Raw genomic sequence first — 27,992 nt, forward strand, 5'->3', positions numbered from 1 at the left:
AAATATATAGGCTATATGACTGTCAGGAAGTTGCAGTTAGTGAAACCAAGTGCGAGAGCATTTACTGAGATTCACGGGATTTAAAGAGGGTTTACACAGTGAGATCAATGGTACAGGTGATATCACATAGAAGAGAAGCTTCACAAACTGAAGAGGGATTCACAAGGTTAATGTCCACAGAACTGAAGAAGAGGTAACAGGCGAAACAGCAGAGTAAGCACTAAACAAATATCAACGAAGATCAAGAGCAAATACAGACAGGTAAATAAACACTGAGTCCTTTGTGTGAGACTTGACAGTGAAGTGGCATGAAGGTGAGTTATTTATGCAGGCAGTGATGAGTGAGCGAATTGAGTGCAGGTGCGGTGAATTAGAAATCGGGTGATGAGCGCTGAGGGAGGTGCAGAGCCCGAGGGAGGTGTGACAGTGCCAAAGTTTTCACACATACCCGAGTTCACTGGAAAAAAAGCACGGGCACAGCTGATGAATTCAGATATCAACCCTGTGTTTCTTTCGATGGTCTGAAATCCTCAGGGGTAAAATGTTCACTGCACACCCTCCAATATTTGAGAGAATGTAGGGGTGTACTGTTATCCAGGTTCAGAGCGATAAGCCAAAGCTTCAGTCGCTCATGATCATTTATAGACAATCGATGAAAAGTTTATATTTTTCACGGCATGCATTTTCTTTGGAGTTTTCTGAAGGTTGAAGCATCCAGGATACACACACCAAATGACCATTTTGAACAATACACATACAAATCTACAGCAAAGACAATTAAACTTTTGTACATCGCTCCTTCTCTTGTAAACAATGACGCATTTCCTGCCTCCTCCTCCACGTGACGTGTGACCTTATCAACAAGCTTACGTCATCCCTCTCATGGACATGAGTCACAGAGATGTACGGAAGTGAACATTTGTAGTTAAAAAGTATATAAGTATTGTTTTGTTTCTAAAAAACAATCAATCGTTTGGGTTCAGATGAACTTTATTTGTCGACTGGAATCGTGTGGATTCTTTTGATGCACATTAAATATTCATTTTGGACCGTCAAAAATGGAGTACATTCACTTGCATTGTTTAAAAGAGGAGGCCTGAAATGAAATCCTAAAAATCTTAAATTCTGTTTTGATGAAGAAAGAAACTCAGATACATCTTGGATGGCCTGAGGGTGAGTAAATTATCAGCAAATTTTCATTTTTGGGTGAACTATTCCTTAAGGATATATCCAAGGACTAAGTCCTGGAATAAACCTAACAACACAAAGTCTTGTCTTTGTCTAATGAACTAAGTAAATGGAAAAAAGATAAAGTACATAGATGAGGCCTCAAAGTTGGAGATCAGATGCGGAGAGCTAGAGAGCAGGAGTGTTAGTCTGACACTTCGTTAAGATCTTTATACCCTCTAGAGACTGTTCCAGCAGGCATTTCCTTTTTAGGTGCAGAAAGTTCTGCACAATGATGTAATAACCCTAAGCCCCACTCATACATTTATTTATGCAAATGACTCATACATTTACTTATCTCAGTGAAATACGAAGACAGGTGTCTTGAAACATATCCTGTTGTGTACTAGGTCTATGCCTGTACTATGTCTGCTCTGAAGCCTCATGAGGTCAAAAGGGTAACCAACAGGTCAAAAGGGTAACAAACTAATATATTAGAGGACCAAATGTATACATTTGGTCTCACGCATGTATTTAGTTCTCACTGGAACACTGGATACATAAGGCATCAAGCATGAATATAATGATAGTTATACAGTGATGATATAAATGAATATAAAACTGAGTACATAAGTGTGACTATATGAATATAATTGCATAGCTACTGATTATAGTTGATTCAAGCATAATATCAATAAGCAAAAATATAAAATATAGGAAGACTCTAGCCACATGCATCAGGTTTCATATTATTACTAGAAACATTTATAGTTAATAATCGCACATCAGTGTTGAACGCATTGGCTGAATGAGTCTGTCAGACCGAATTAAAGGTTATTTATCATCATTGGTGAATTGCTCCAACACCTGAAACATTATGCATTTTGATAATATTACACTAGAGGAAAACACCTGATAAAATTTCAAACAAGTGGCCAAAATGTGCCTGCTGTCTTATATTTATATATATATATATATATACAGGTGCTGGTCATATAATTAGAATATCATCAAAAAGTTGATTTATTTCACTAATTCCATTCAAAAAGTGAAACTTGTATATTATATTCATTCATTACACACAGACTGATATATTTCAAATGTTTATTTCTATGTTTATTTAGTTAATTTTGATGATTATAACTGACAACTAAGGAAAATCCCAAATTCAGTATCTCAGACAATTAGAATATTGTGAAAAGGTTCAATATTGAAGACACCTGGTGCCACACTCTAATCAGCTAATTAACTCAAAACACCTGCAAAGGCCTTTAAATGGTCTCTCAGTCTAGTTCTGTACGCTACACAATCATGGGGAAGACTGCTGACTTGACAGTTGTCCAAAAGACGACCATTGACATGTTGCACAAGGAAGGCAAGACTCAAAAGGTCATTGCAAAAGAGGCTGGCTGTTCACAGAGCTCTGTGTCCAAGCACATTAATAGAGAGGCGAAGGGAAGGAAAAGATGTGGTAGAAAAAAGTGTACAAGCAATAGGGATAACCGCACCCTGGAGAGGATTGTGAAACAAAACCCATTCAAAAATGTGGGGAAGATTCACAAAGAGTGGACTGCAGCTGGAGTCAGTGCTTCAAGAACCACTACGCACAGACGTATGCAAGACATGGGTTTCAGCTGTCGCATTCCTTGTGTCAAGCCACTCTTGAACAACAGACAGCATCTGAAGCGTCTCGCCTGGGCTAAAGACAAATAGGACTGGACTGCTGCTGAGTGGTCCAAAGTTATGTTCTCTGATGAAAGTAAATTTTGCATTTCCTTTGGAAATCAGGGTCCCAGAGTCTGGAGGAAGAGAGGAGAGGCACACAATCCACGTTGCTTGAGGTCCAGTGTAAAGTTTCCACAGTCAGTGATGGTTTGGGGTGCCATGTCATCTGCTGGTGTTGGTCCACTGTGTTTTCTGAGGTCCAAGGTCAACGCAGCCGTATACCAGGAAGTTTTAGAGCACTTCATGCTTCCTGCTGCTGACCAACTTTATGGAGATGCAGATTTCATTTTCCAACAGGACTTGGCACCTGCACACAGTGCCAAAGCAACCAGTATCTGGTTTAAGGACCATGGTATCCCTGTTCTTAATTGGCCAGCAAACTCGCCTGACCATAACCCCATAGAAAATCTATGGGGTATTGTGAAGAGGAAGATGTGATATGCCAGACCCAACAATGCAGAAGAGCTGAAGGCCACTATCAGAGCAACCTGGGCTCTCATAACACCTGAGCAGTGCCACAGACTGATCGACTCCATGCCACGCCGCATTGCTGCAGTAATTCAGGCAAAAGGAGCCCCAACTAAGTATTGAGTGCTGTACATGCTCATACTTTTCATGTTCATACTTTTCAGTTGGCCAAGATTTCTAAAAATCCTTTCTTTGTATTGGTCTTAAGTAATATTCTAATTTTCTGAGATACTGAATTTGGGATTTTCCTTAGTTGTCAGTTATAATCATCAAAATTAAAAGAAATAAACATTTGAAATATATCAGTCTGTGTGTAATGAATGAATATAATATACAAGTTTCACTTTTTGAATGGAATTAGTGAAATAAATCAACTTTTTGATGATATTCTAATTATATGACCAGCACCTATATATATATATATATATATATAAAGATTATTACACTTAGTATCGGCTTATGTTATTTCTTATTTACTGTGTTATTGTAAAGGCCCATACAACATTATTGCATGTTTGTAAATCTGAAATATATATATATTTTTTTAAAAAGGGGCATTGGGGGGTCAAGCGGGGCGCAGTCTTGTAATTCTTCTCAGAGGGGGTGGGGGCTTACTGTCCAAGACTTTGAAAATCCCTGTACTATCGTATTGACTGCATTCATCAAGCTCAACCTTTCCATCCCTTTAACATAGTTATTGTAAGAAAACGTCATGGTTACTTGTGTAACCTCCATTCCCTGATGGAGGGAACGAGACGTTGTGTCAAGGTAGTGACACTAGGGGTCACTCTTGGGAGCCCGAGACACCTCTGGTCTTTGATAAAAGGCCAATGAAAATTGGCGAGTGGTATTTGCATGCCACTCCCCTGGACATACGGGTATAAAAGGAGCTGGTATGCAACCACTTATTCAGGTTTTATGCTGAGGAGCCGATATAAGGTCCGGCCATTTCAGCGGGTAGTTCAGCGTTGTGGCAGGAGGGACACAACATCTCGTTCCCGCCATCAGGGAACGGAGGTTACACAAGTAACCATGATGTTCCCTATCTGTCACTCACTTGACGTTGTGTCGATGTAGTGACACTAGGGGTCCCTATATGAAACGCCACAATTGGCTGAACTGTGTTACGTGAACTGGCAGTGTGTGGTGGGCAGACTACAGTGTGCCTCATAGCCAGCACACCAGGTCGACATGTAACCTCCCCCAACATAGTTATGAGTGTCGAATGGCCCTTTGGGGACAAGTCGACTACCCAAAAGATAGAGACAGGCTTAACCCAGTCGTGGCCTCTTTTACCCTTCTCTTTTTTCCACTCCCTAAAAAAGAAGGGGGATTATCCGACTGGGCCGCCAGGTCAAAAAAGGGGTCCCTAAAAGGGGTGGTGGGAACCTTGGGCACATAGCCCGGTCGGGGTCTCAGGATCACGTGAGAGTAACCCGGACCGAACTCCAGGCATGTTTCGCTGACAGAGAACGCTTGCAGGTCTCCTACCCTCTTGATGGAAGTGAGCGCAGTTAGGAGGGCAGTCTTCAAGGAGAGTGCCTTAAGCTCGGCTGACTGCAAAGGCTCAAAGGGGGCTCTCTGTAGACCCTGAAGAACTACAGAGATGTCCCATGAGGGGACGAGGCGCGGTCTGGAGGGATTCAGCCTCCTGGCGCCTCTTAGGAACCTGATGATCAGGTAGTGCTTCCCTAAGGACTTACCGTCAACTGCGTCATGGTTTACTCCTATGGCGGCAACGTACACCTTCAAGGTGGAAGGGGACAGCCTCCCTTCCAACCTCTCCTGCAGGAAGGAAAGAGGGGGCCCTAGCCTGAGTGATCATGTCTACCACCATCCAGGGGCCAGACATGGAGATTCCAGAGGTCTGGTCGTGGGTGCCAGAGGGTGCCCCGTCCCTGAGAGAGAAGATTCCTCAGGGGAATTTTCCGGGGGGGGCTGTCACGAGGAGCGTGAGGTCCGAGAACCACGTCTGGGTGGGCCAGTAGGGTGCTACCAGGACGACCTGCTCCTCGTCCTCCCTGACCTTGCACAGGGTCAGTAGGCCAAGTAGGCTCACTGGTGGAAATGCATATTTGCGTAGGCCAGGGGGCCAGCTGTGTGCCAGCGTGTCTATGCCAAGGGGAGCCTTGGTGAGGGCATAACAGAGTGGGCAGTGGGAGGATTCTTGGGAGGCGCACAGGTCCACCTGTGCCCGTCCGAATCGACTCCAAATTAGCTGGACCACCTGAGGGTGGAGTCTCCACTCTCCCCTGAGGGTAACCTGCTGTGACAGCGTGTCCGCTGCAGTGTTGAGGTTGCCCGGGATGTGAGTGGCTCGCAGCGACTTGAAGTGCTGCTGACTCCAGAGGAGGAGATGGCGGGCGAGTTGTGACATACAACAAGAGCGCAGACCACCTTGCTTGCCCTGGATCAATGGCCGAAACCTCTGCAGGGTGAGCAGAATTCCCAACAACTCGAGGCAGTTGACGTGCCAATGCAGTTGTGGGCCTGTCCACAGGCGCAAACAGCACCCCAGCCCATTTTGGAGGTGTCTGTCATGACCACGATGCGCCTGGAGACCAGTTTCTAGAGGAACACCTGCCCGTAGAAACGAGAGGTCGGTCCAAGGGCTGAAAAGACGGTGAGAACGTCAGCATCTTGAATGGGAGTCTGTGTAAGGCCCGGTTCAGTACTCGCAGGTCCAAGATTGGCCGCAACCCACCGCCTTTTTCAGTACGATGAAGTAGGGGCTGTAAAACCCCTTCTTCATCTCGGCTGGAGGGACAGGTTCTATCGCGCCCTTCCGTAGGAGAGTAGCGATCTCCACGCGCAAGGTAGCAACGTTTTCGTTCTTGACCAAGGTGAAGTGAATACCGCTGAACCTGGGCGGGCGCCTGGCGAACTGAATCGCGTAGCCGAGTCGGACGGTCCGGATCAGCCATCGCGACGGATTGGAAAGTGCAAGCCATGCATCCAAGTTCCGCGCAAGGGGGTAGTCGTGATGACGACCGTGCACACCGGGTATGTGACCCAGGGAGGAAGGAAACCGCTCTTTTGCTGAACTGTTGGGTACCACAGCCACTTGGGCATGCGGCGAAATCAAACAAAAAGGCAACAAAAGATTTTCCGCTCGGCCCTCCACCGGGGGATGGAGTGGTCTTCTTACCAGCTCCAGGTGCGTGGGTTCCTTCGACGACCTCCGTGGGTTCTTAGTGAAGATGCTGTGTGCTCGTCTCGCTTACTTCCAAGAGCCAGCACCCACCATTCCATTGTGGGGCTCGCATATGGATCTGGCTGAGGCGCGAGAGACGGGTTTGTCCCTCGCGTGATCTCAAAGATCGCCCCGGCGCCTCTTCGGTTCATGAGGGGGACGATGAATCTCTTGGGTCTGAGGACATTGAGTTGCCTACCTCTGAATGTTCCTCATGTGATGACAAAGCAGTTGAGGAATTACTCGAGGTGGTTACTCGTGCGGTGGCCAGATTACAGCTAGACTGGCCACGTGAACAAGAGACCCCCAAACGATCAAAACTAGAAGACAGATTTCTGTCTGGTGGCCAGGGGAAGGGAACACAAAATCAGTCTCTCCTCTTCTTTGAAGATCTCCATAACGAGTTAACTCGTTCATGGGGGAAACCTTATACTTCCTTTGATCTTTGTGCCTTCGACGTCGACATTCATGGGTGTTAAGGCATGGGGGTATACAATGATGCCACAGGTAGAAGAGACGCTCGCGGGATATCTCTCGCCTGGTCATCGTTAAACATCATCATTAAAAAGACCAACTCTCCCCACAAAGCTTGTGGGGAAAGCTTATCAAGCAGCAGGTCAGGCTGGTGCTGCGCTACACACCATGGCGGTGTTACAGGCATACCAGGCTTATCTGTTGAAGGACCTGAATGCGGGTAGTACAATCGATGAGGAAGCATTCTCAGAGCTTTGTCGAGCCACAGATTTATCTCTCTGTGCAACCAAGCAGACGGCTCGTGCTAATGGCTGCTTTGGTCAGCACGGAGCGGCATCTGTGGCTAAACCTCACGGGCATCAAGGATAAGGACAGAGTATTCCTACTTGATGCCCCGGTCTCACCTTCTGGCCTGTTTGGCGATTCAGTGAATACAGTCGTCACCAGGTTTCGGGAGGTGAAAAAACACGAGGAAGCCTTTGTGCAATTCCTTCCTCGCCACATTCGGGGGAGGGGCTACCAGCCACCCAGCCTCACCCCGGTCCTTCTAGAAGGGAGGCTCAAAAACAAAGTGTGGCGAGTCGCGCTCCCCCTTGTAAAGATTGGGGACCGGCTCGTCACCCTCAGCAGCCTCCAAAGCAAGACCTCAGGACCATTATTTCCAAAAAGAAGTAGTCCTGGCGGTCTCGCACTCAGCATTGTGGGGGTAGCTCCCCTCGGGACGGGGCACGCAAAACATCTACCCGCTCCTTCCTGACACCCCCATGAAACCTCTCCATCCCCACCGCCTCTGGTGTTTCAGAACATGTTCCCCTTCCAGAGAGAGAGTCAGGTTACTACAGCAGATACTTCCTGGTTCCCATGAAGGATGGGGGATTGCATCCGATTTTAGATCTTTGAGGCTTGAACCGCTCAGTCAAGGCACTCAAGTTCAAGATGCTAACTGTCAAGATGATCGTGTCACAAATTCAACATCGCGATTGGTTAGTCATGATCAATCTCATGGACGCATACTTTCATATAGAAATACTGCCACAACACAGGAAGTTCCTGAGGTTTGCTTTCGGGGGCGAAGCTTACCAATATCGGGTTCTTCCACTCTGGAAATTTATAATATCTTATTTATTTTTAATGTTATGTAAGAAAGCAAAAAATGCATGAAAATTATTTTAATGTTAGCAAAACCACTTTGTGGTCTCTCTGTGTAAATTCAACTGTGTCTCAAATTCATGGGCATTTGTAATTTAAAAGTGACTTAAATAAACCAGCCTAGTACTTGTTGCAATGAAGCTTGGTACATTAATCCAGAAGGACTAAGCTTGGGTGCTTAATTTAGTGTTGCCACCCCTCACAGTCCTCATGCTGCCCCCTTGCCACCCCATAAATTATTTTCTAGATCCGCCCCTGCAACTTGGTACACCTTTCAGTTTTGCATGTTTTAATTTAAAAAGTCATTGTCCAACAGTGTATTTTTTATGTAATACAGTAAAAGAAAAATACAGTTTTTTTCTCAAAATAAAAATCGTAATTGAAAACCGTGTGAAAAGTTCAAGTTAAACATCCAGATGCATTACGATAATGAGAATTAGCCGGTAAAATGTGCTTAAGTGTCCTGAAAATAATGTCACAATGCAGAAAATATCCTAATGGTCCTAAATATAGGCTTCATTTTCTTTATGTAAAATGCAATTTCAAATTTTTTTTGGATTGATTTGGGGTTAAATATGACCAGGACATTTTCTTGACAAGTTTCTTAAGAATCTCCCTTATATACAGCAATGGAAGTGAGGGGAGTGAATTCCAAAGGTGGATGGCATTCCACTGCCCTTTTACCCTCCTGAGGTGGCTGAGGTGCCCCTCTGGAGAAAGTAATTTCATTTTATATATATATATATATAATGAAATTACTAAATTTTTTGCAGAAGCATTTAACCACAGTATCAAAGTGATTTATATATGATGACTAGTACAACACAGTCTGCATGATTTTTTGTATTGTTGGTTTATGTACACATTCCCCTGACAGCAACACACAGCGATAGGATGTCATTTATTTTTATGACAAAGCTGAGAAAAGTTTAATTTCATGCAAATGACTAGAGACATTTGGGAGCAACAACTAATGAGGGAGAGAGAGGGTTGTTTGAATCACTAGGGTTTTCCCAAATGAATCTTGGCCATTTCCATCACTGCTTATTCCTCCAACAGTCTAAGACAACTTAATATTTAACACAGTTATAGCTATCAGCTGGAGCAGTGTACATTATGGCGAGCAAGGCCCTTGAGTTTTTGTTTTTCTTTTTCAAGTGGGATAAATGCAGTCATACTGAGGCTTAATTTAGCCAACTGCCAAGCCTGTAAATCTAAACCAAGAGTTATGAGAGTCTGTATATGGACATCTCACTCGTCTATCTATAAGCTTGTATCTGGGTGTTTGAGTCGTGGGCCAGAGAAGCCGCAAGTGCTGACAGATAGATAAAGAGAGTTTGATGGTGACAGCTCGTAACTCAGAGACTATCATGATGTGGAATCATATTACTAAACAGCCAGCTTGATGTGAAAACAAGATGGTGAATACATGAAGTACATTAAAAACACTTCATCCAAAGGCACACTATCCCAAAGCCACAACTACTTCTCTTCAATATTTGACAGCTTTAATGTTTATCGGTTTGTTTATGATTTGTTTATTGGGTGAAACCCACCAGGGAAGTATTTTTTTCTTTTCCTGATTGAGCAGTACATATTAATCTGTCATTCAACACACTCTAAATAAGAAACGTAAATCTACTGATTTTATCCATGTGCCCCAAAACATCATATTCAAACTTCAAATAATAGTTCACCCAAAAATGAAAATTCTGTCATAATTTACACTACCTCATGATGTTCCACAACCAAAAGATTTTCTTTATTCTTCAAAACACTAAAGGAGAACTTTTAGTCTCTGTGATTTGTTCATCACATTTGATGAAGTCTTCAGAAAGTAAACGGTAGGTTTTGATGAGAAACAACCCGAAATCATGAGATTTTTGCTGATAAATGCCAGTGTTAACTTTAATTTCGGGTTGTTTCTCACCAAAATCGGATGCCTTTAGAAGGCTTGCAATATGACGCACAAGTCGCATGGTCTACTTAAATTACATTTATTGTCATTTAATTGTAACTACATTTTTGTGTAAACTACCCTTTTCACAATTGCGTTACGATTGGTCACAAGACATGGGAGAAGCAATTGTGCTTCATGTCACTAAAGTCAAACTGGCACAACAAGTCATAAGGTGGCAAGGGTGAATATACACACGAATGAGATTTTTAATGAATAGCAATTTAACCTTCACTTTGTTCTCCAGTCAGAGCTTTTGTATGGCTTCAGAAGACTTGAAATTTGGTGCATTAATCATATGAGCTACACTTATGGTACTTTTTAATTTTTTATTTTTTTATTATCGCAGCTATGAAATTTTCTCCCTGTTCATACAATCCTGTAACTAAAAATATTTGCACATCAAATGTTTCTTTCTTTATCACCATCCTGACAGCCACTCCACATATTTATATGCAAGCATTGAGAAAGTAAAGACTGTAAATTATGAAACGGTCTATATTACAGTTATAGTATCGTTGTGTTTGGCAGGAATGGTTCACAGTTCTGGAACACTATCACAGGTTAAACGCTACTGTCTCTGATCTTATTATGGGAAATTCGTACGCCTTCAGAGCTTTTGCTGAAAACAAGGTTGGGATCAGTGAGGCTGCTGCTGTAACAAAAGAAGTTGCTCATATTCAGAAAACAGGTGAGGTCACATCCCATTTATTTATTTATTTTTTTTCCAGTTTTAACTCTAAATCACTTCAGGCTTCAGGTGAAGTCAGCTTGGTCTCTGAACAAAAGTAAATTAAAGCAAGAGGCTATGTGTTAAATGGCATAATCTTGGTAAAATGAGTGTAACACAAAGCTTTGTGTGGCATATTGCTTTTATAAAATGGATAAAAGACACCAAAGATGATAACCTAATTACATGTATTAATAATTACAATCACAACAAACACATTATACCTCAAGTAATAAAGTTAATAAACACAACTGTAGTCTTTACGATTGCCAAGCAACAAACCTGTAGCATATTGGCACATTAATATAGGATTGAACTGCTTATTTACAACAGTAATGGTAATTTCACGTCATGTCGGAATTACCGTATTTGATCAATTATAAATATTTTGCTGTTATCAACAAAATAGCTATTATGAGTTTTGCCATAGAAACTAATAAATTCCAGAGGACATGAATAGCTCTAAGTAGAACCTCCGAGTTGCTATATTTTATAATATTTTTAATTACGGTAATTCCGTCATGACGTGAACATACATTAATAATGCAAAACTCATTATTAATTATCTCAGTGCTCACAGATGCATATCAAAAACAGTTGCCTAAACAAGTCATGTGAATGAATTATTCCTTAATAACTGGACTAAGGACTAATCCAATCATCATAGCATCTCAATTGTTGCTCTGGTCATTATGAAATGCTGAAGCCAAGGCCTACATAGATTTTGCAGACCACATTGGTAACACTTTACAATAAGGTTGTATTTGTCAACAGTTGTTAACTACATTAGTTAACAAGAACTAATAATTGACAATAATTTTTCAGCACTTATTAATCTTGGTTAATGTTAATTTCAACATATACTAATACATTTTTAACTTTAAAAGTTGTTGTATACATTAACATTAATGTATTTTGAACTAATATGAACTTAACTGTATTTTCATAAATTACCATTAGCCAACATTAATAAATGCTGTAAAAAAACATTACTCATCATCATCATCAGTTCGTGGTATCTAATGCATTAACAAATGTTAAGAAATAGAACTGTATTGTATAGTGTTACCCATAAGTCGAACACAATCTTGAACTGTGTGGAAGTGCAGGTTTATTTCCACTTTTGGTTCATCAGATACAGTACATAAAGAAAAATATCTTACAGTTATGCAAGGCAAAGTCATAATGATGAAGGAACACACACAAATAAGCGATTAATTCTGCCATGTTAGCAAACATGAAGTTCTTCAGAGTGTTTTTCTGCGCTCTACACCTTAAGTATTTTATAAAATGTAATAAAAGTGTCACAGTGGCTACAGTTTCCCCGGAATTGACAATGTTGTTCTCTTGCACACATGGAATGGAAATGCGACATTGCAAATTGTTTTTGCTGTATTCCGATTTTTCGCATGAATTAAATTCTCAACTAGGATGGATGAGTTGGCTCCTTCATTAGCACAATGGATAAATTATAAAATGGATTGATTCAGGAGAGCTGTGCTAGTGAAAGAGAATGATTTAATTTTATCCAAAATATTCCACATGCACAAAATACATTTTGTTGGACCTGGTCACTTTTTAGTAGTTTGCTAACTGAAAAAAGTGCTTCTCAGTAAACAAATACATCATTTTGGTGAAAGCATGTAAAACACGTGAATCCCTTTTGTTGGCACTACACACTGACAGCAAGTACTAAATGTTCCCTCCTTGTGAACAGATAAGACTTGGCTCTGTCTTGAGTGCTAATGACGGTTCTCGTTCCTCACATCAGAGGTACACAGGATCTGGATATCATGGATTATGCTGAAGGGGTGGCGCGACAGCAAAGTGACAATAATTTGGCAAGATGTGTCAGTCGACCCTCCACATTTAAATGAAGTTCAAGGATCAGTTAACTGTTACACCTAGAAGTGTTTCACATTGAACTGGGTGTGGCTTTAACACTTAAGTTTCTTCACTTCCAGCCTGTTGTAACCTCCCATACTGTGCTGTGATTGCAAAAGCATTCTGTAAGCACAAAATTAAGAACTTTGCTGAATGTGACTGTAAAGAGAGCTCAACAATAAGGATTGCCGATGGCCTTTGACCAGTGTGAGGGAGTTTCAGGCCCGTTGCCTGAACTGTCAATTGCCAAATCTGGCCAGTGTAGCGATGTTTTGTGTATCCGATTGTCGATCTTCATGATTGTCGTCTGCACTGTGTTTCGCAACTGATCAGATCCGATTTGTTTGTCCCGTGGCTATCTTCATTTTCTATCATATCTGCATTGGTTGCTATAGAATTGACTTAGCGTAAATAAAAAAAATAATAAAAAAAAACATGGAGGGGGATGGAATAGAGATTTTAGCTTACAACATGGCAATGTGTTGCTGCGGCGCTGGAATACACCTTATGAGGCAGCGGCAGAGATGGAGGAGGCTGGCATGCACCACTTTATTTTGTGCTGCTGTCTCCGCCGGCATCATAGTTCAAAGCGGTGTGTGGTCAAGACAGACTAGCAGTGACTGGTGGACTCACGTGGTAGCTACCTTTGATGAAATGATGTGGCTGTCGAACTTCAAAATGCACGTGGGAAGATTAAATTAATAATATTCTTAGCTAGACCTACACTCCGCCACCACTGCCAGCATGTTTCCTGCAACAATGTGTGACGTATAACGTGTCTTTATGTAGCATGAATAAGTGACGTGGCAAAAAGCCACTTGAGATCTGATCATAGTCAGATTGAAACAGATTTCCAGAAATGTGATTTGAATAGGATTTCAAACCACATATGAATGTAGCTTGAAATGGATTTGTAAAAAATCTTATTTAAAGTGTTGTTTTTTTGGGGGGGTTGGGGGGGGGGGGGCGGTTGCCATTCAGACTTGCTAAATACAGTATGATTGGATTCCAATCAGAAATGCACAAAAATCAGATTTGGACTGACAGTCTGAGCATAGTCAATAAGTCTTACGTTTGTTGACCATGTACATGATTTTTTTTTTTTACACCTTGCAAACTTAAACATTTGGTTATCTGTGAACATTTTTCCCCAAATTTTGCTGATGATTTAATGATGTTTTGATGTGACCAAGGTAAGGTTATCTAGCTGACTAGTGTAAATTAGGTTTTGTCTAAATTGCAAGAATAGTCTCATAATAGCATTAATATACAAGCTGTTGAAAATGATAAATTCATTGTTTTAATTTAAATGGCAAGAAACTTAAATTATTAAAAAATACTTTTTAAAAGAAAACTTTTAATGCTGATATTTAACAGTGTTTAATGAAAAATGTCAATAAACAAATGTCAGACACATACAATTATGTTGCTAAAAACAAAATTGATGTATATATTTTGTATTTATTTATTTATTTATTTATTTATTTGTTTGTTGTGGGGCCAGTAAAATAACGTAAGGACAATTACAAATCTGAACTACTGGCCTGATTTGGCTAGAAGAAAAAGAAAAATCCCTATACTGTTGAGCCCTAAGTTGAATAATGATGTGTTCCATTCAAAATCGGATGTGAGATATTCCAGATTGATATCTCCGATCTCTGACAATAATGGCATTCCATTGCCAGATACTCAGAAGATGACGCATTAGAAAAGAAAACTGCTGCACAGCTTAGCACATGCCCGATTGTCAACAGATATGTCTCCTAGCAACTTGAATTGATAAAAAATGCTGCAATGCTAGCATTTGTTCAACAGGTGTGTGATTATCAAAAGAGAATTTCCTTTTTTTTTTTTTTTTACACAATGTTCTCTGCAAACATTTGCTAAACAAGTTTTATTAGTAATGGAGGAACTTTGACTCAGAGATGCTTTTTATTTACAGAAAATGTAATGTTTATCAATAACTTTGTAAATCTTACTTAGTGCTGACATATTTGCATGATAACATGCATTGGCATCTCAGTGAAATCTGAGTTGTGGATTTCTCCAGGAGACTCCAAGTTGGAAGTATTGCACTTTTTCTAGTAGAAAGAATATACAGAAATATATAACAGTTATACCCTCCGAACAATTGTCAGTCTCGGCTGAGGTTGGTGTCTCCTGTCCTGTAGGTATTGTCTACAAACCACCAGAGTACAAGGAGCACGATTTCAGTGAGGCTCCCAAGTTTACAGCAGCTCTCAGCGACAGAGCTGCCACTGTGGGGTACACCACTAAACTACTGTGTGCAGTCCGGGGCAGTCCAAAGGTATGAATGAACTGTGTTTTACCTACTTGGGTGGAGTGCTCTCTATTAATGCTTAGGACTGGTATTGCTAGCTAATGCTAATTAGCATGAGTGTGTTTAATGAACAAAAATATGCTGATAACATAAAATTCAGCTCATTCTAAAAACAAGACAATGCAAGAACACTGTGTTTACATGACTGTTTTTTCTCCATTTTGTTTTAAATCAAAATGATTAACAGATGTGTGCACAATGCATGTACAGTTAGGCAGACAGTAAAATTCCCATAATGCCTAACAAAGAGGTTGTATATTTGGTGAGGGGTCGATCGGACCATAGTTTGAGCCATTTTTGTTTTTAACCATTATAGCGCCACCAAGCGGCAGAGGTGCGCAATATTTGTGGTTGTCCTCAGAATGACCTCATACATAAGTGTACCAAATTTGGTGATAATATCTCAATCTGTTCAAGAGTTATAACCATTTTAGTAAAAGTGGCCACACCCATTATGAACGTTTTGGCATACCGTTTGACGATAAATTGCAATTTTACAATTCCTTTGATAACTTTTCAATCAAAAAAGTAATATTTTAAAATAATCTCAAGTATTTATTGAAAGTTTTGTTTCAAACCAATGGTGCTTAAGGCAGAGTTGTTAAGAATGAGGAGGTTTACAGCATGCTTTGAATAACGTGTTTCTTTTTTAAACACAGTGGTATATACAACAATTTACATGCATGGAAAATGCAATAGTGCCTCCGTGTGGCCAATTTTTGCCAAATTTTGCACAGACCTCTTGGGCCAAGAGACAAAAAGGCATACCAAAAGGCCTTATTTAACCCTATATAAAAGCTGCTGAAAGCTGATTGGTCGATGGCAGCCATGTTTTTAAAGATATGTGACTGTGCTCATAGATGTTGATGGCACCTTGGACAAAGACAGTGCATGCAAAATTTCAAGTCGATCGGACAAACGGTTCCATAGTTAGAGCCATTTTTAGTTTTTTTAATTATTATAGCGCCACCAAGAGGCAAAGGTGTGCAATATATTTTGTGTGTCCTCACAATGAGCCCATACATACGTGTACCAAATTTGGTGATAATATCTCAATCCATTCAAAAGTTATAACCATTTTAGTAAAATGGACACGCCCACTACGACCGTTTTGGCGTACCGTTTGACGATAGATCAGAATTTCAAAATTCCTTTGATGACTTTTCATAATGGGACTATGCTGAATCATTCTGCACTGCGATCGGGCAAATGGCCTAGGATGAGTTCGTTTTGAATTTTTTTCAAACAATCCAAAATAGCGGGAAAACAAAGGGGCAGAGAAAAATTCTGGTGGGGATAAAACTCTTAGGCATGACACAAGGAATCAGTAATCAATAATTTTGCTTCTAGCCCTTACGGTTCAAGATTTATGGCCCAAAATATGATTTTTGTTTGTTTTGTTCGCAATAGCGCCACCTAGTGTCTGAGGGATGTGTGTCTGTATGCCTGAGTAGTGGGGGGATTTGGAACCATCCTGCCAAATTTGGCATCTCTACGACTTACGGTCTCTGATACCCAGAAACTTTTAGGGCAGAAAAAAATAAAATAATAATAAATATAGCTGCAAGCAGCGATACCGGGGTCAAGCCAGTTATCGGCACCATGAGCACCAAATGAAGCTTTGTGACATGTTTTTTGGTTAGAGTCCGATGAACAGTGTATGAGGAGTTAGTAACCTTTCAATCATAAAAAACCCATTTATTTAAAAAATAACTAACTAAAAATAGCTAGTTCTTAGAATTTTTTGTCCAGTATGTGGCGCTGTTCTGAAACTGCTCAGGTAGTATCTGGGCATGATGGTTATCATGCAGGAAAGCATTCAAGAATAGCCATTTTTGCTATCTCCTGACCAGTAGGGGTCAGAGTGCCAAAACGCTGCAGGTAACCTCAGGGCCTAATGGTGATGACACATACCAAGTTTCGTCCCAATCCCTCAAAGCATTGCGGAGATACAGCCTCAAGTTCAATTTTGCACGTTCTTTGGCGAATTTGTTGAAGCGCCATTTGAAAACGGCATGGTTTATCAAAATTCTGTGAATAACTTTTTGTCGTGAGTGCCTCTAGATGATGCAGGCCAATTTTTGTGCAAATCGGACAAACAGCCTAGGAGGAGTTCGAAAATGTAGGTTTTCAAAACATTTGAAAATGGCGGAGAGGAAGTTTGCTCGATCATGACATAATTGGTATCATTGTGCTCTGCATGAACCATGGAATTTATCAAGACCAGTCTCATGACAGTAGGCAAAAGGAGTCAATAGCTATTCGCATTTTTAGAAATAGCATTATAAAATTTGACCACAAGGTGGCGCTGTCCCGAAACTTTTTGAGTCCTTTCAGATCACGGCACCAAAGACACATACCAAGTTTTGTAACGATACACCAAGTCGTTCGAAAAATACAGCATTTTATGACTAAATTCAAAATGGCCGACATGCAAAATGGCTGATATAGGAATTTTTCATATCATTGGACTCGCTATACCCCACTGAATCTAATGAAATAAATTTTATGATTTTATGATAAACTGTTTAGAAGTTATAAGCAAATATGTGCTTTTTTCATATCTCATGACCACTAGGTGGCACTTTTCCGAAACTGAGCAGGCACCCTCGAGTCATGGTGCCTATAAAAAATAATAAGTTTTGTATGAATATGCTAAAGCGTTATGGAGATATACCCTCATGTCCATTTTGGCATGCTCTTTGTCGAATTCATTGAAGCGCCATTCGAAAACGGTATGGTTTATCAAAATTCTGTGAAAATTCTGTCTCTGATTTTTTTGTCATGATTGCCTCTAGATGATGCAGGCCAATTTTCTTGCAAATCGGACAAACAACCTAGGAGGAGTTAGAAAAAGTAGGTTTTTCAGAAAATTCAAAATGGCCGACATTCAATATGGCCAAAATAGGAATTTTTTATATCGTGGGACTCTCTATACCCCACTGAATCTAGTGAGACTAATTTGATGATTTTATGACAAACTTTTCAGAAGTTATAAGCAAAAAGGTGCTTTTTTCATATCTTGTGACCAGTAGGGTGCAGTATGCCAAAACGTTGCAGGTAACCTGAGGGCCTAATGGTGATGACACGTACCAAGTTTTGTCCCAATCCCTCAAAGTAGGTTTTTCAGAAAATTCAAAATTTTCATGACAGAAAATGACATCATAGGGTGCAATCGAATCGTCTTGAGCCAAGGAATCAGAATTTCGTTTCTAGGACACATGGTTCAAAAGTTATTAACATAAACGTGAGTGCAAATTTGGGCAGTTGGTGGTGCTAGAGGGTTTGAGGTAGAGATGCCAAATTTGCTGTGGTAACACATCAGACTGTCCTCTGTGTGCCAAATTTCATAACTTTCCCGCAAGCGGCTGTATGGGCTGCCATAGACTTGAGCGGAAGAATAAGAATAAGAAGAAAACTAACAAAAACAATAGGGGTCTTTCGCCCTTTCGGCGCTTGACCCCTAATAAGAAGAAAACTAATGAAAACAATGGTCTTTCGCCCCTTCAGGGCTTGACCCCTAATATTAATACGAAAAATAATAAGAAAATCGGAACAAATACAATAGGGTTCCTGCACCTTCGGTGCTTGGACCCCTAATAATAATAAGAAAAATAATAAGAAAATCAGAACAAATACAATAGGATTCCTGCACCTTCAGTGCTTGGACCCCTGAAAATTAAAGAGGTTTAGGCATGGCGAGTTTCAAATAGAAAAATCTTAGTAAACAAAAATGGGGAAACGCGCAAATCTCCCAGTGAATAGTGCAAAATTTAGCTAGTGTTTTAGCTTGCAAGATTACCTTGGTGCCGAAGACATAGAGAATGGCAGTTTCAATGATACAGGTTGTGCATCCAAAACCTTTGACTTCTCCAATACTGCAGACTGGCCCAGATGGAGTAGGTGATTTAAACGTTTCCGACTGGTTTCGGGACTGAGCGCCAAACCAGAGGAAAACCAGGTCAACTCTTTAATCTATGTGAATTAGAGACAAAAGAGTGTCTGAAAATCTTCAAATGGACTCAGATCTGACTTCAGCAAAGCCAATACAACAAGTGAGACAAAACAAGATAGTGAAAAAACAACGCCCCGCCGTGTTCCAATACCCCATAGAGATAAAGACAAAGAGTAGTTGAACAGAATGGAAAGTATGGGAGTCATATCAAAAGTTTAAGGCCCTAGAGAATGGTGTGCTGGTGTGGGAGTGTTTCCCAAGCCAAACTGTATAATTTGAATATGTGTTGATCTCACTTAACTAAACAACTGGGTCAGAATGTCACATCCTTACAGCAGTAAATCAATCTCTCACAATGCTTTCAGATACCACAGTGTTCACAAATCTGGACGCCAGGTCAGGCTTTTGGCAAATTCCGCTCCCCACACAATCAAAACCTCCACCACATTTATCACTCTATTTGAGAGATGTTTTTCAGTTGCCTCCTATTTGGAATTATGTCGGCCCCAGAGCACTTCCAAGACGGATGTCTCAGTTGTTGGAAGACTTTGATGGAGTGATCTGTCATGCTGATGATATCCTAGAATTTGGACAAGACAAGGCAGAGCATGACCAGCGTCTACAACGTGTGCTCAATAATTTACAAGCTGAGGGACTCACACACGCATAAGAAGTGTGAGTTTAGCAAATCAGAAATGCTTTTTGTCAGACATAAAATCTCTGGTCTGGAAAAGGATTTTATGTCAAAATCCCGTCATAAGTATTGCGGTCATGAATCCAAAAATAATAGGCATGAATCAAAATAATAAGTGTGAATCAAAATAAATAAGCGCAAATAAAAAAATAAGCGCAAAAATAAATAAAAAGCGCAGATCAAAATAATAAGTACAGATCAAAATAATTAGTGCAGATCAAAAAAACAAAAAAACAAGCATGAATCAAAAATATATAAACACATTTAAAATATGCTGCAAAAAAAACAAACAAAAAAAACAACAGAAAAATTAAAGCAAAGTCATCAGAATTGCAAACAAAATCATGTTTTCCTTGGTTATATTACTGTTTTTTTGTGCTCTCTGACAATTTTGCTCATATTTTAATTTTTTTGTACGCCTACGCTGTATTTTTCTTTGCTTTTGTTTCCAAGTTCTGCGCAGAACTTAAAACAAAAGCAAAGAAAAATATGAGCAAAATTGTCAGACAGCACAAAAAACAGTAATATAACCAAGGAAAACATGATTTTGTTTGCAATTCTGATTTTTTGTAGCATATTTTAAATGTTTATATATTTTTGATTCATGCTTTTTTTATTTTTATTTTTTTATTTTTTATTTTTTATCTGCGCTAATTATTTTTATCTGCACTTATTAATTTGATCTGCTCTTTTTATTTATTTTTGCGCTTATTATTTTTTTTATCTGCGCTTACTATTTTTTGATTCACGCGTATTATTTTTGGATCCGTGACCGCAATACTTTTGACGGGACTTTGATCCCATAGTATGGCCTGGGTATTTTTTGGTAAAATTCCTCCCTTAGCTTGCAACAATGACTACACTCCAAAAAGAGCTACTCTAGGACAGAGAAGAGTGGTACTGGGGTGAACCACAGAGACAGGGCTTTTGTAAACTCAAAGAGGAGCTCAGATCACCTAAAGTGCTGGCACAATATACACCAGAGAGAGAGTGTCTGAGGCCGTTGGAAAAGGCAACAATTTGAGCAGAATTCAACTTTATGCAGATTAGCAGCAATACGATATGGTGACTGCCAGTGACTTCACCTCAAGTGATTTTATCGCCTGTTGATTTCAGGCGACATAAGGGGTAGCGTTATTGGTGATGCAACAAAATTGTCAAACTTTATGCAAATATGCAGTGATGTGATACAGAAACTACCAATGGGAATGCAGACAATGAAGCTTTATCTGCCTTATGCATTTGGGTACTATTAATTGCTGTCCGTGTGAATGCTCCTTGCAATAGTCCAATTTCTAAAATCAGCAGTCTAGCTGTAAGTTTTTGCAGATCTCGACCTGTGGTTCTAGGAAGGTGGAGGGTTTCAGTGAGAAACTTCTTATGGCACAGTGGAGAAAGACCAGCTTACATGTTCAAAGGACCTATAAGCTTGCACCATGTTAAGTTTCATGACTGAATTTAAAGTAATTTATGAGAATACAATTGTCTCTTGTTAGAATCCCTGGGACATGGGAACTTTAAAGTTATGAAGTAACATTGCTTAATCATTTTGTATTTGCCCTTTTTACAAGCCTTCACTATTTTCTATTGTTGGGAATGAAGAACACCCAGTAGCTACATGTTTAAAGCCCAGAATTAGCTTATAGTTCTGCATGGATATCATCGTAATTTAATAACAGCTGTTAATAATCCAACGCTAGTATCAAGAGATCCAAATGTTCTTCGATTCAAGCTAAATAAATAGACATCTTCATTATACCCACATATCTGAATTGGATGCTGCAGTCAAAGGGTAGAAAAAGCACAGCACTGTTGGCCATTCCTGCTGACCACTGAAGCCTGCTGGTAGACAGTCATGTGCTAGCTTGTCATTCCCAAAGAAGGGGGCGGAGAATCAAGTTTCGAGAACAGCTGAGATGGATGCAAACCTGAGCTAAATGCAGATCCTGATGTAGCCTTCTAGGACTCTCTATGATAGTGCTCACTATGTACAGTATTTGGTGCTAACACAGTTCTAGGCATGTCCAGGGTGTTTTGAGCGGGTTGGAAACTTTAAACCCTAAAAGACAGTAGAGTACCATAACGTATTTTATAAAAAGACATTTTTGTCCCTAAGGTCCTGAGTGTAACTGTTTTGGGTACACAGTGTATTACAGATGTATTATAGGAACTTTGGTTGAAATATCAAAAAATAACTGTAGTTAAGAAGTCTTCACCAGCCTACCAGCATCCAAAACATATGCTGGCGACCAGCAATGCTGGTATTATACTGAGGGGATTGGATACCAGAGGAGCTCTAAACAGTCAAGTTTCTCTTTTCTTGAAAGTTACCCATTAAGCAGTGGGACATCATAGCGTAGGGCTACAACATAAACAGGGTTTTAAAATGCTTCTTAAAATTTGACCTATGCAAGAGAGTACCATCCTGTTCCAGTTGATGGAGCTTACAGAAAGTGAGCAGAAATTTAGGGAATGAGACATGTGAAATTTTATACAAGGACCATGATACCTCTAAGTGTGTGTCCAGGATAAATTCAATAAGGCTAATTACCATTAGCTCTGGAGCTGGGAACAGCTTGAGTGACAGTAGTTAACAACATTACTGTGGCTATAATAATGTAATAAAATGTCTCGCAGTTTGTTATCCATATATAAATATACAGTTTCTCTCTCTATGGTACCTGTTTCAAAACCAATATAACTGTATTAGAATTTAAGTTGGTGTAATTTAATAGGAATATTTGAGAAAGTTGAAACGCTACCATGTGTTATGTGTGTGTTTAACAGTTCCAAAATTGATGACTTGTTGACGTTATTTGTGACCACAATCCGTTGCTGATCTGTACTTTGTCTGTAGCCCAAGATCGAGTGGATGAAGAATCAGATGATTATAGGGGATGATCCCAAATATAGGCAGATCAACAACCAGGGAGTGTGCTCACTTGAAATCCGCAAACCATGCAGCTTTGATGGAGGTGTCTACACTTGCAGGGCCAAGAATGCCCTTGGTGAAGCTACAGTTGCCTGCAAGCTACAGGTCAAACGTAAGTACAAGATCATTTGCTCCTTGCCTGACTACTACATTTCAGCTGATTATTGAGACATTGATCCTTCAAGGTGATTATCCTTTAGAGGAAAAGCAAGCAAGCATTTTGTGTGCTGACTGTGATCATTCTGAGTTGGTTTTAAATGACATGTATTAATATACAGTACGCGTATTTGTATGTATGGGTAACGGGATATACTGAGATTTAATCATAAGCCTTTCTCTTTTACCAGAGGTGATCTTCCAGGATGATAAGGAGAAGAAATAAACTGATGCGCACAGGTCAGTCAATTAAACAAAAATTATTTTATTTACATTCTACATACTGTATATGTTCATTTGAAATACATAAAAAACTAAACATGTACATGTAGCTTAAACCTGCAGACATGTCCTGGCCATATGCGCACTCGCGTACTGCATGCATAATTTGCAGATTTATCATATGTGTGCACCTTTTCTCATTAAGACATACTGGGCCTCATTCACGAGACTTTATAAATATATGAATAAATTCGGAGTAATTTGCACGTAAAATGGACCTTCCCGAAAACTTTACGCCGGATTCACAAACGCTTCGTACTTACCAGATTTGTTAGTAAAATGTGTATGTTAGTGAATTCCAAACATTTGTAAATAGGGGGCGTGTGCACATTCATTCACAGTTATCATAATCCATGCCCATGGAAACGCCATATAAGGAAGGCACCAGACTCACTAGTAAATGCTGTTAACATCTATTGTTTTTATGAATGAAGTGCATTCACATCGTAAAAGTTTGATTTAGCAAGCAGAATAGCATCTCAAAGAAAGTGAAGACTTACTGTCCTTGCATGTTTTTGCTGACATCGGAGGCTCTCATGTGAATAAAACAGTTCAAGAAGTCAATAAAAATGGTTTGACATGAGTGTAATTCAGTTCACACCGGCAGGAGGATGTCCACCAACATTAACCTTCTCTGGTTCAGTTCGCAGCACATCGCCAGATGGTTGCAACTAGAAGTATCTTCAGAGAAATTAATAGAATGCCTGAAAAAAGATCTTTGACCGAAACGCTGTAAGATATTACAGATTTGCAAGCTATACGACAGTGTGCAAGCTTTTCTGTATTTCCCCCATTGTACTATTGTGTAAGCAACTTCCCGCAATGTGTTTATTTATGGGTTTAACAAAATTACGAAACCTAAATTATAGAGCTCATATCAAATAATAATAATAATAATAATAATAATAATAAACTATTCAACCAGTCACGTTAGAGGGCATTACCCTTTGAAATTGAAAATCAAACGCAAACTGCGTCTTTCCATGAACTTGTCACCCTATGTCAAGCACTTCTGCTGGAAAAACAATTGGAAGTTTGGAAATAAACTTTGAAAATATAATGCAAGCAGAACAAATCTTTCTTCTTCTTCTTTTTTTTTTTTTTTTTTTTTAAGGTTAATTTCACTTATTTAATTATTAGTAAATTTTATTAATGTGTCATTACTTATTTAATTTCACTTCTATCAAAATGTAGTCATGTCAGTTTGCATGAAAGAACACAACATGTTCGTATGTCTTACGCACAATCTACACGTGGTCGGGAGCAGGTGTTAATTTTGTTCGTACCAACTAACTAATTTGAAAACATTAATGAATCTGAAAATTTACCTCAGAATGGCTTTGCGAACAATTGTGTTCAGTGGAAAGTGGAAACACAATAAACACCTTTTATATAAGCTTAGATCATGGATTTTCAAATTATCGGATATCAAGGACCCCCAAATATGAGGATCCCTTTTTGAGGGACTACATTAAAAAATATAAAAGCACAAACCGGTATATATTTTCATGTATAGCTTATCCACCTTTTTCCTGACTTCTCCATGGGCTGCGCCATTACGGCAAGCGACTTCCTCTCGGATGCTCCGCACTTCTGCTTAGTTGTTGTTATTATACGGCAGAGCTAGAAAAACATTACTGGTGATGGCGATCAGCGGAGGCTCTTGAGGAATATGTGCTGTTAGAGGATGTTATAACAAATACAGGTGGCTTAAAAATTTACTGGAAAATGAATGTTACAACAATAAACTGAAAATGCCTTGAAAAAGATGCCTGAAACCTTTCAAGTCTTTTTTGCAAGAAGCAGAGGTTGCATTAACCTAATTCTCCATCATTTGCCTATTTTTTAAAACACTGATGGATAACTCCAAATGATACGTCCCTCAAATTTGCAGATTTTTAAATGAAACCTATGGAGACCATACATACTATTTTCACGTACATGTCCTATTTTTTGGGCATGGGGGGCCGTGGTCATTTGTCTGTCTGTGGGAGAGGGAAAGCGGTAAGGCTCATCACCTGGGCTGTAATTACTCTAATACCTGTCTCTCCACAGGGTTTCCCCCATTTGAGCTACTGTATGGGCGTCAGCCATGCAGCGTGCTCGACATCATGTGGGAATCTTGGGAGGAAGGATCTTCCAATAGCAAGAAACAAATTCAGTACGTTCTTGACCTTAGAGTAAAACTCCACACTTTGGGGCAGGTAACACAGGAGAATTTGCTCCAAGCACAAGAAAATCAACGCCGACTGTACGACAGGGACACTCGAATACAGGAATTCGCACAGGGAGATAAAGTGCTTGTATTGCTGCCCACTTCGAGCTCCAAATTACTTGCCAAGTGCTTGCCACTTGGCGAGGAGTTGGAGATCTCAATTATGAGGTTAGGCGAACGGATAGGGGAGGGGCATGTCAAATCTATCACCTCAACCTCCTCAAACCATGGAGGGAGGTGGTACCTGTAGCCTTGGCGACGGTTGTTTTGGAGAGGGCGGAGCTCGGGCCAGAGGTGACTCCCAAACCAAGTTCATTCACCCCGGTCCCCTGTGAAGACCACCTCTCACTGTCGCAGCTTACAGACATTACCCGGTTGCAAGTGAAATTTGCTGATGTGTTTTCACCCCTTCCCGGTAGCACAAATTTTATAGAGCACCATATTGAGACCACCCCGGGGGTGTTGGTTCATAGCCGCCCTTATCATCTTCCTGAACACCAGAAAAAGATTGTTCATGAAGAATTAGAGGCAATGCTGGAAATGGGCATAATACAAGAGTCGCACAGTGATTGGGCCAGCCCGGTAGTTCTGGTACCAATGAGCGACGGCTTTATTTTACTTGATGCTGGACTTAACAAAGGGTTATTGGCAGATCCCTTTAACTTCATATCCCGAGAAAAAAAAAAAATTTCCACACCGTTTGGATTACACCAATTTGTGACGCTTCCATTCGGTTTGTTCGGAGCCACGTTTCAGGCCACGTTTCAGTGCCTCATGGACAAGATCCTCAGACCGCAAAAAGCATATGCCGCCGCATATCTAGACGATATCATAATTTATAGTAATGACTGGCGGTGGCATATGCAACATCTGAGGGCTGTACTGAGAGCGCTGTGGCAGGCGGAACTCACGGCCAACCCAAAGAAGTGCGCAACTGGGCGGGTGGAAGTTAGGTATTTGGGGTTCCATTTGGGTCATGGGCAGGTGCATCCACAGGTTAATAAAACCACAGCGATCGCAGCTTGCCTGACACCCAAGACCAAAAAGGAGGTAAGGCAGTTTTTGGGGCTGGCAGGCTACTATCGGAGGTTTGTGCCTAGTTATTCTGATGTTACCAGCCCACTGACTGACCTTACTAAAAAGGGGGCTCCCGATACGGTCCAGTGGACAGAGCTGTGCCGACAGGCTTTCCTTAAGGTAAAGTCTGCACTTTGTGGGGGGCCGCTGTTACATGCACCTGACTTCTCTCTCCCCTTGGGGGCGGTGCTCTCACAGGAGGTGGGAGGGGAGAAACGGCCGGTACTGTTTATTAGTCGCAAGCTCTCCTTCAGGGAGACAAATTACAGTACCAGCGAGAAGGAGTGTCTTGCAATTAAGTGAGCTGTTCTTACCCTCCGCTACTACCTGCTGGGGCGGGCCTTCACCCTCTGTTCCAATCACACTCCTCTGCAGTGGCTCCACTACATGAAGGATACTAACGCACGGATCACCCGTTGGTATCTGGCTCTTCAGCCCTTTAAGTTCGAGGTGATCCACAGATGGTTGTGGCTGACTTTCTCTCCAGAAATGGGGGGGAATAGGCATGGGGGGCGTGGTCATGTGTCTGTCTGCGGGAGGGCTCGTCACCTGGGATGTAATCACTCTAACACCTGTCTCTCATTATAGTGATGGCAGAGGGAGACCTGATTAGGCTCGCCAGATAGCAGAGGAGGGAGTATGGCAGAGGAGAGTGGTGTCTGCGTGTTTGCCACACAAGAGTCTATGTTTACCCTGTGTTATAACAGACAAACGAAAAACCTTTTTGTTCAGGTTGACTACTGAGAGCCCTTTTGTGTTAAAGTTTTGTGTGTTCAAGAAAGAGTAAATAAATACTCACCCCAACTGTTCGCTGTCTCCTGACTCCTCCATTGCCCACAAACTTAACTTTATCACAAACCTCAAAAGCATCCAGTCGGATTCAGATTCCCAGATTTTATATTGATTTTATCAATTATTTCAATGCTTAGTAATGTGAATAAGCTGCGAACCGGAAGTCTGTAGTGTAGGAGAACCTGCTAAGCATAATGGGTAATTTCACCATCATGGGATCGTGGATAGACTAAATTATGTATGAGAAAAATTGTAAGTGCAAAATTAAAAAGACATGTTGTTTGCTAAATTAAATAATTGTCTTTTATATTGTCATTGTACAAAAAAGCCAAAATTATTAATAACATTCAAATTTATTTGTTTGTCGCTTTTCACAATCAGTACCATTCCAAAGCAGCTTTAAAGAGAATGTTGCAAACTAATGGTGACAGTGGCAGGAAAAACTCAACACAAGTACAAACTCAAGTCAAATTCGATAAACATCAACTTTTTTACTTGGTATCACAGACACAGGTTTGAAAACCCCTGTCCTAGACAAGTGATTGCAGAACCTATCCCAGATCAAGCAATAGCGCACACCATTTTTGTTACCGCTGCTGGCCAAATTGATGCCCTACGCAGAGCTCTGCGATCGATGGACGGGGTGGGGATACGAAGGCGCGAGGTGGCGAGAAGGTGTGAGTGCGGGACGCAGTGAGAGTGCGAGAGCGAGGCAATTGACTGTGTTCCGCGGCTACCACCGGGTCCTTGAATAAGTGCCCCCCTAGGGTAAGATGGTGCCCTGTGCAGACTGCGTAATAT

The 27,992-nt window shown here is 40.6% G+C and overlaps 1 protein-coding gene across 6 annotated transcripts in view; it reads left to right on the forward strand.

Annotated features, from left to right (window-relative positions):
- Positions 1-27,992, forward strand: part of LOC127419281 (myosin-binding protein H-like) — a 46,457-nt gene that overhangs the window by 16,304 nt on the left and 2,161 nt on the right. For 3 of the 6 annotated variants that reach the window (XM_051660564.1, XM_051660566.1, XM_051660567.1), the window contains 4 exons: positions 10,665-10,824; positions 14,886-15,055; positions 22,595-22,781; positions 23,017-23,065. In XM_051660564.1, the coding sequence (XP_051516524.1) occupies positions 10,665-10,824; positions 14,886-15,055; positions 22,595-22,781; positions 23,017-23,051 (552 nt within the window). In that variant the 3' untranslated portion in view covers positions 23,052-23,065. Of the gene's footprint in view, positions 1-10,664; positions 10,825-14,885; positions 15,056-22,594; positions 22,782-23,016; positions 23,066-27,992 lie in introns of those variants that run through there. The other 3 variants (XM_051660565.1, XM_051660568.1, XM_051660569.1) reach the window with 3 other exon arrangements.

The sequence above is a fragment of the Myxocyprinus asiaticus genome, chromosome 28, assembly GCF_019703515.2.
Source record: "Myxocyprinus asiaticus isolate MX2 ecotype Aquarium Trade chromosome 28, UBuf_Myxa_2, whole genome shotgun sequence".
Lineage (NCBI taxonomy): Eukaryota > Metazoa > Chordata > Actinopteri > Cypriniformes > Catostomidae > Myxocyprinus > Myxocyprinus asiaticus.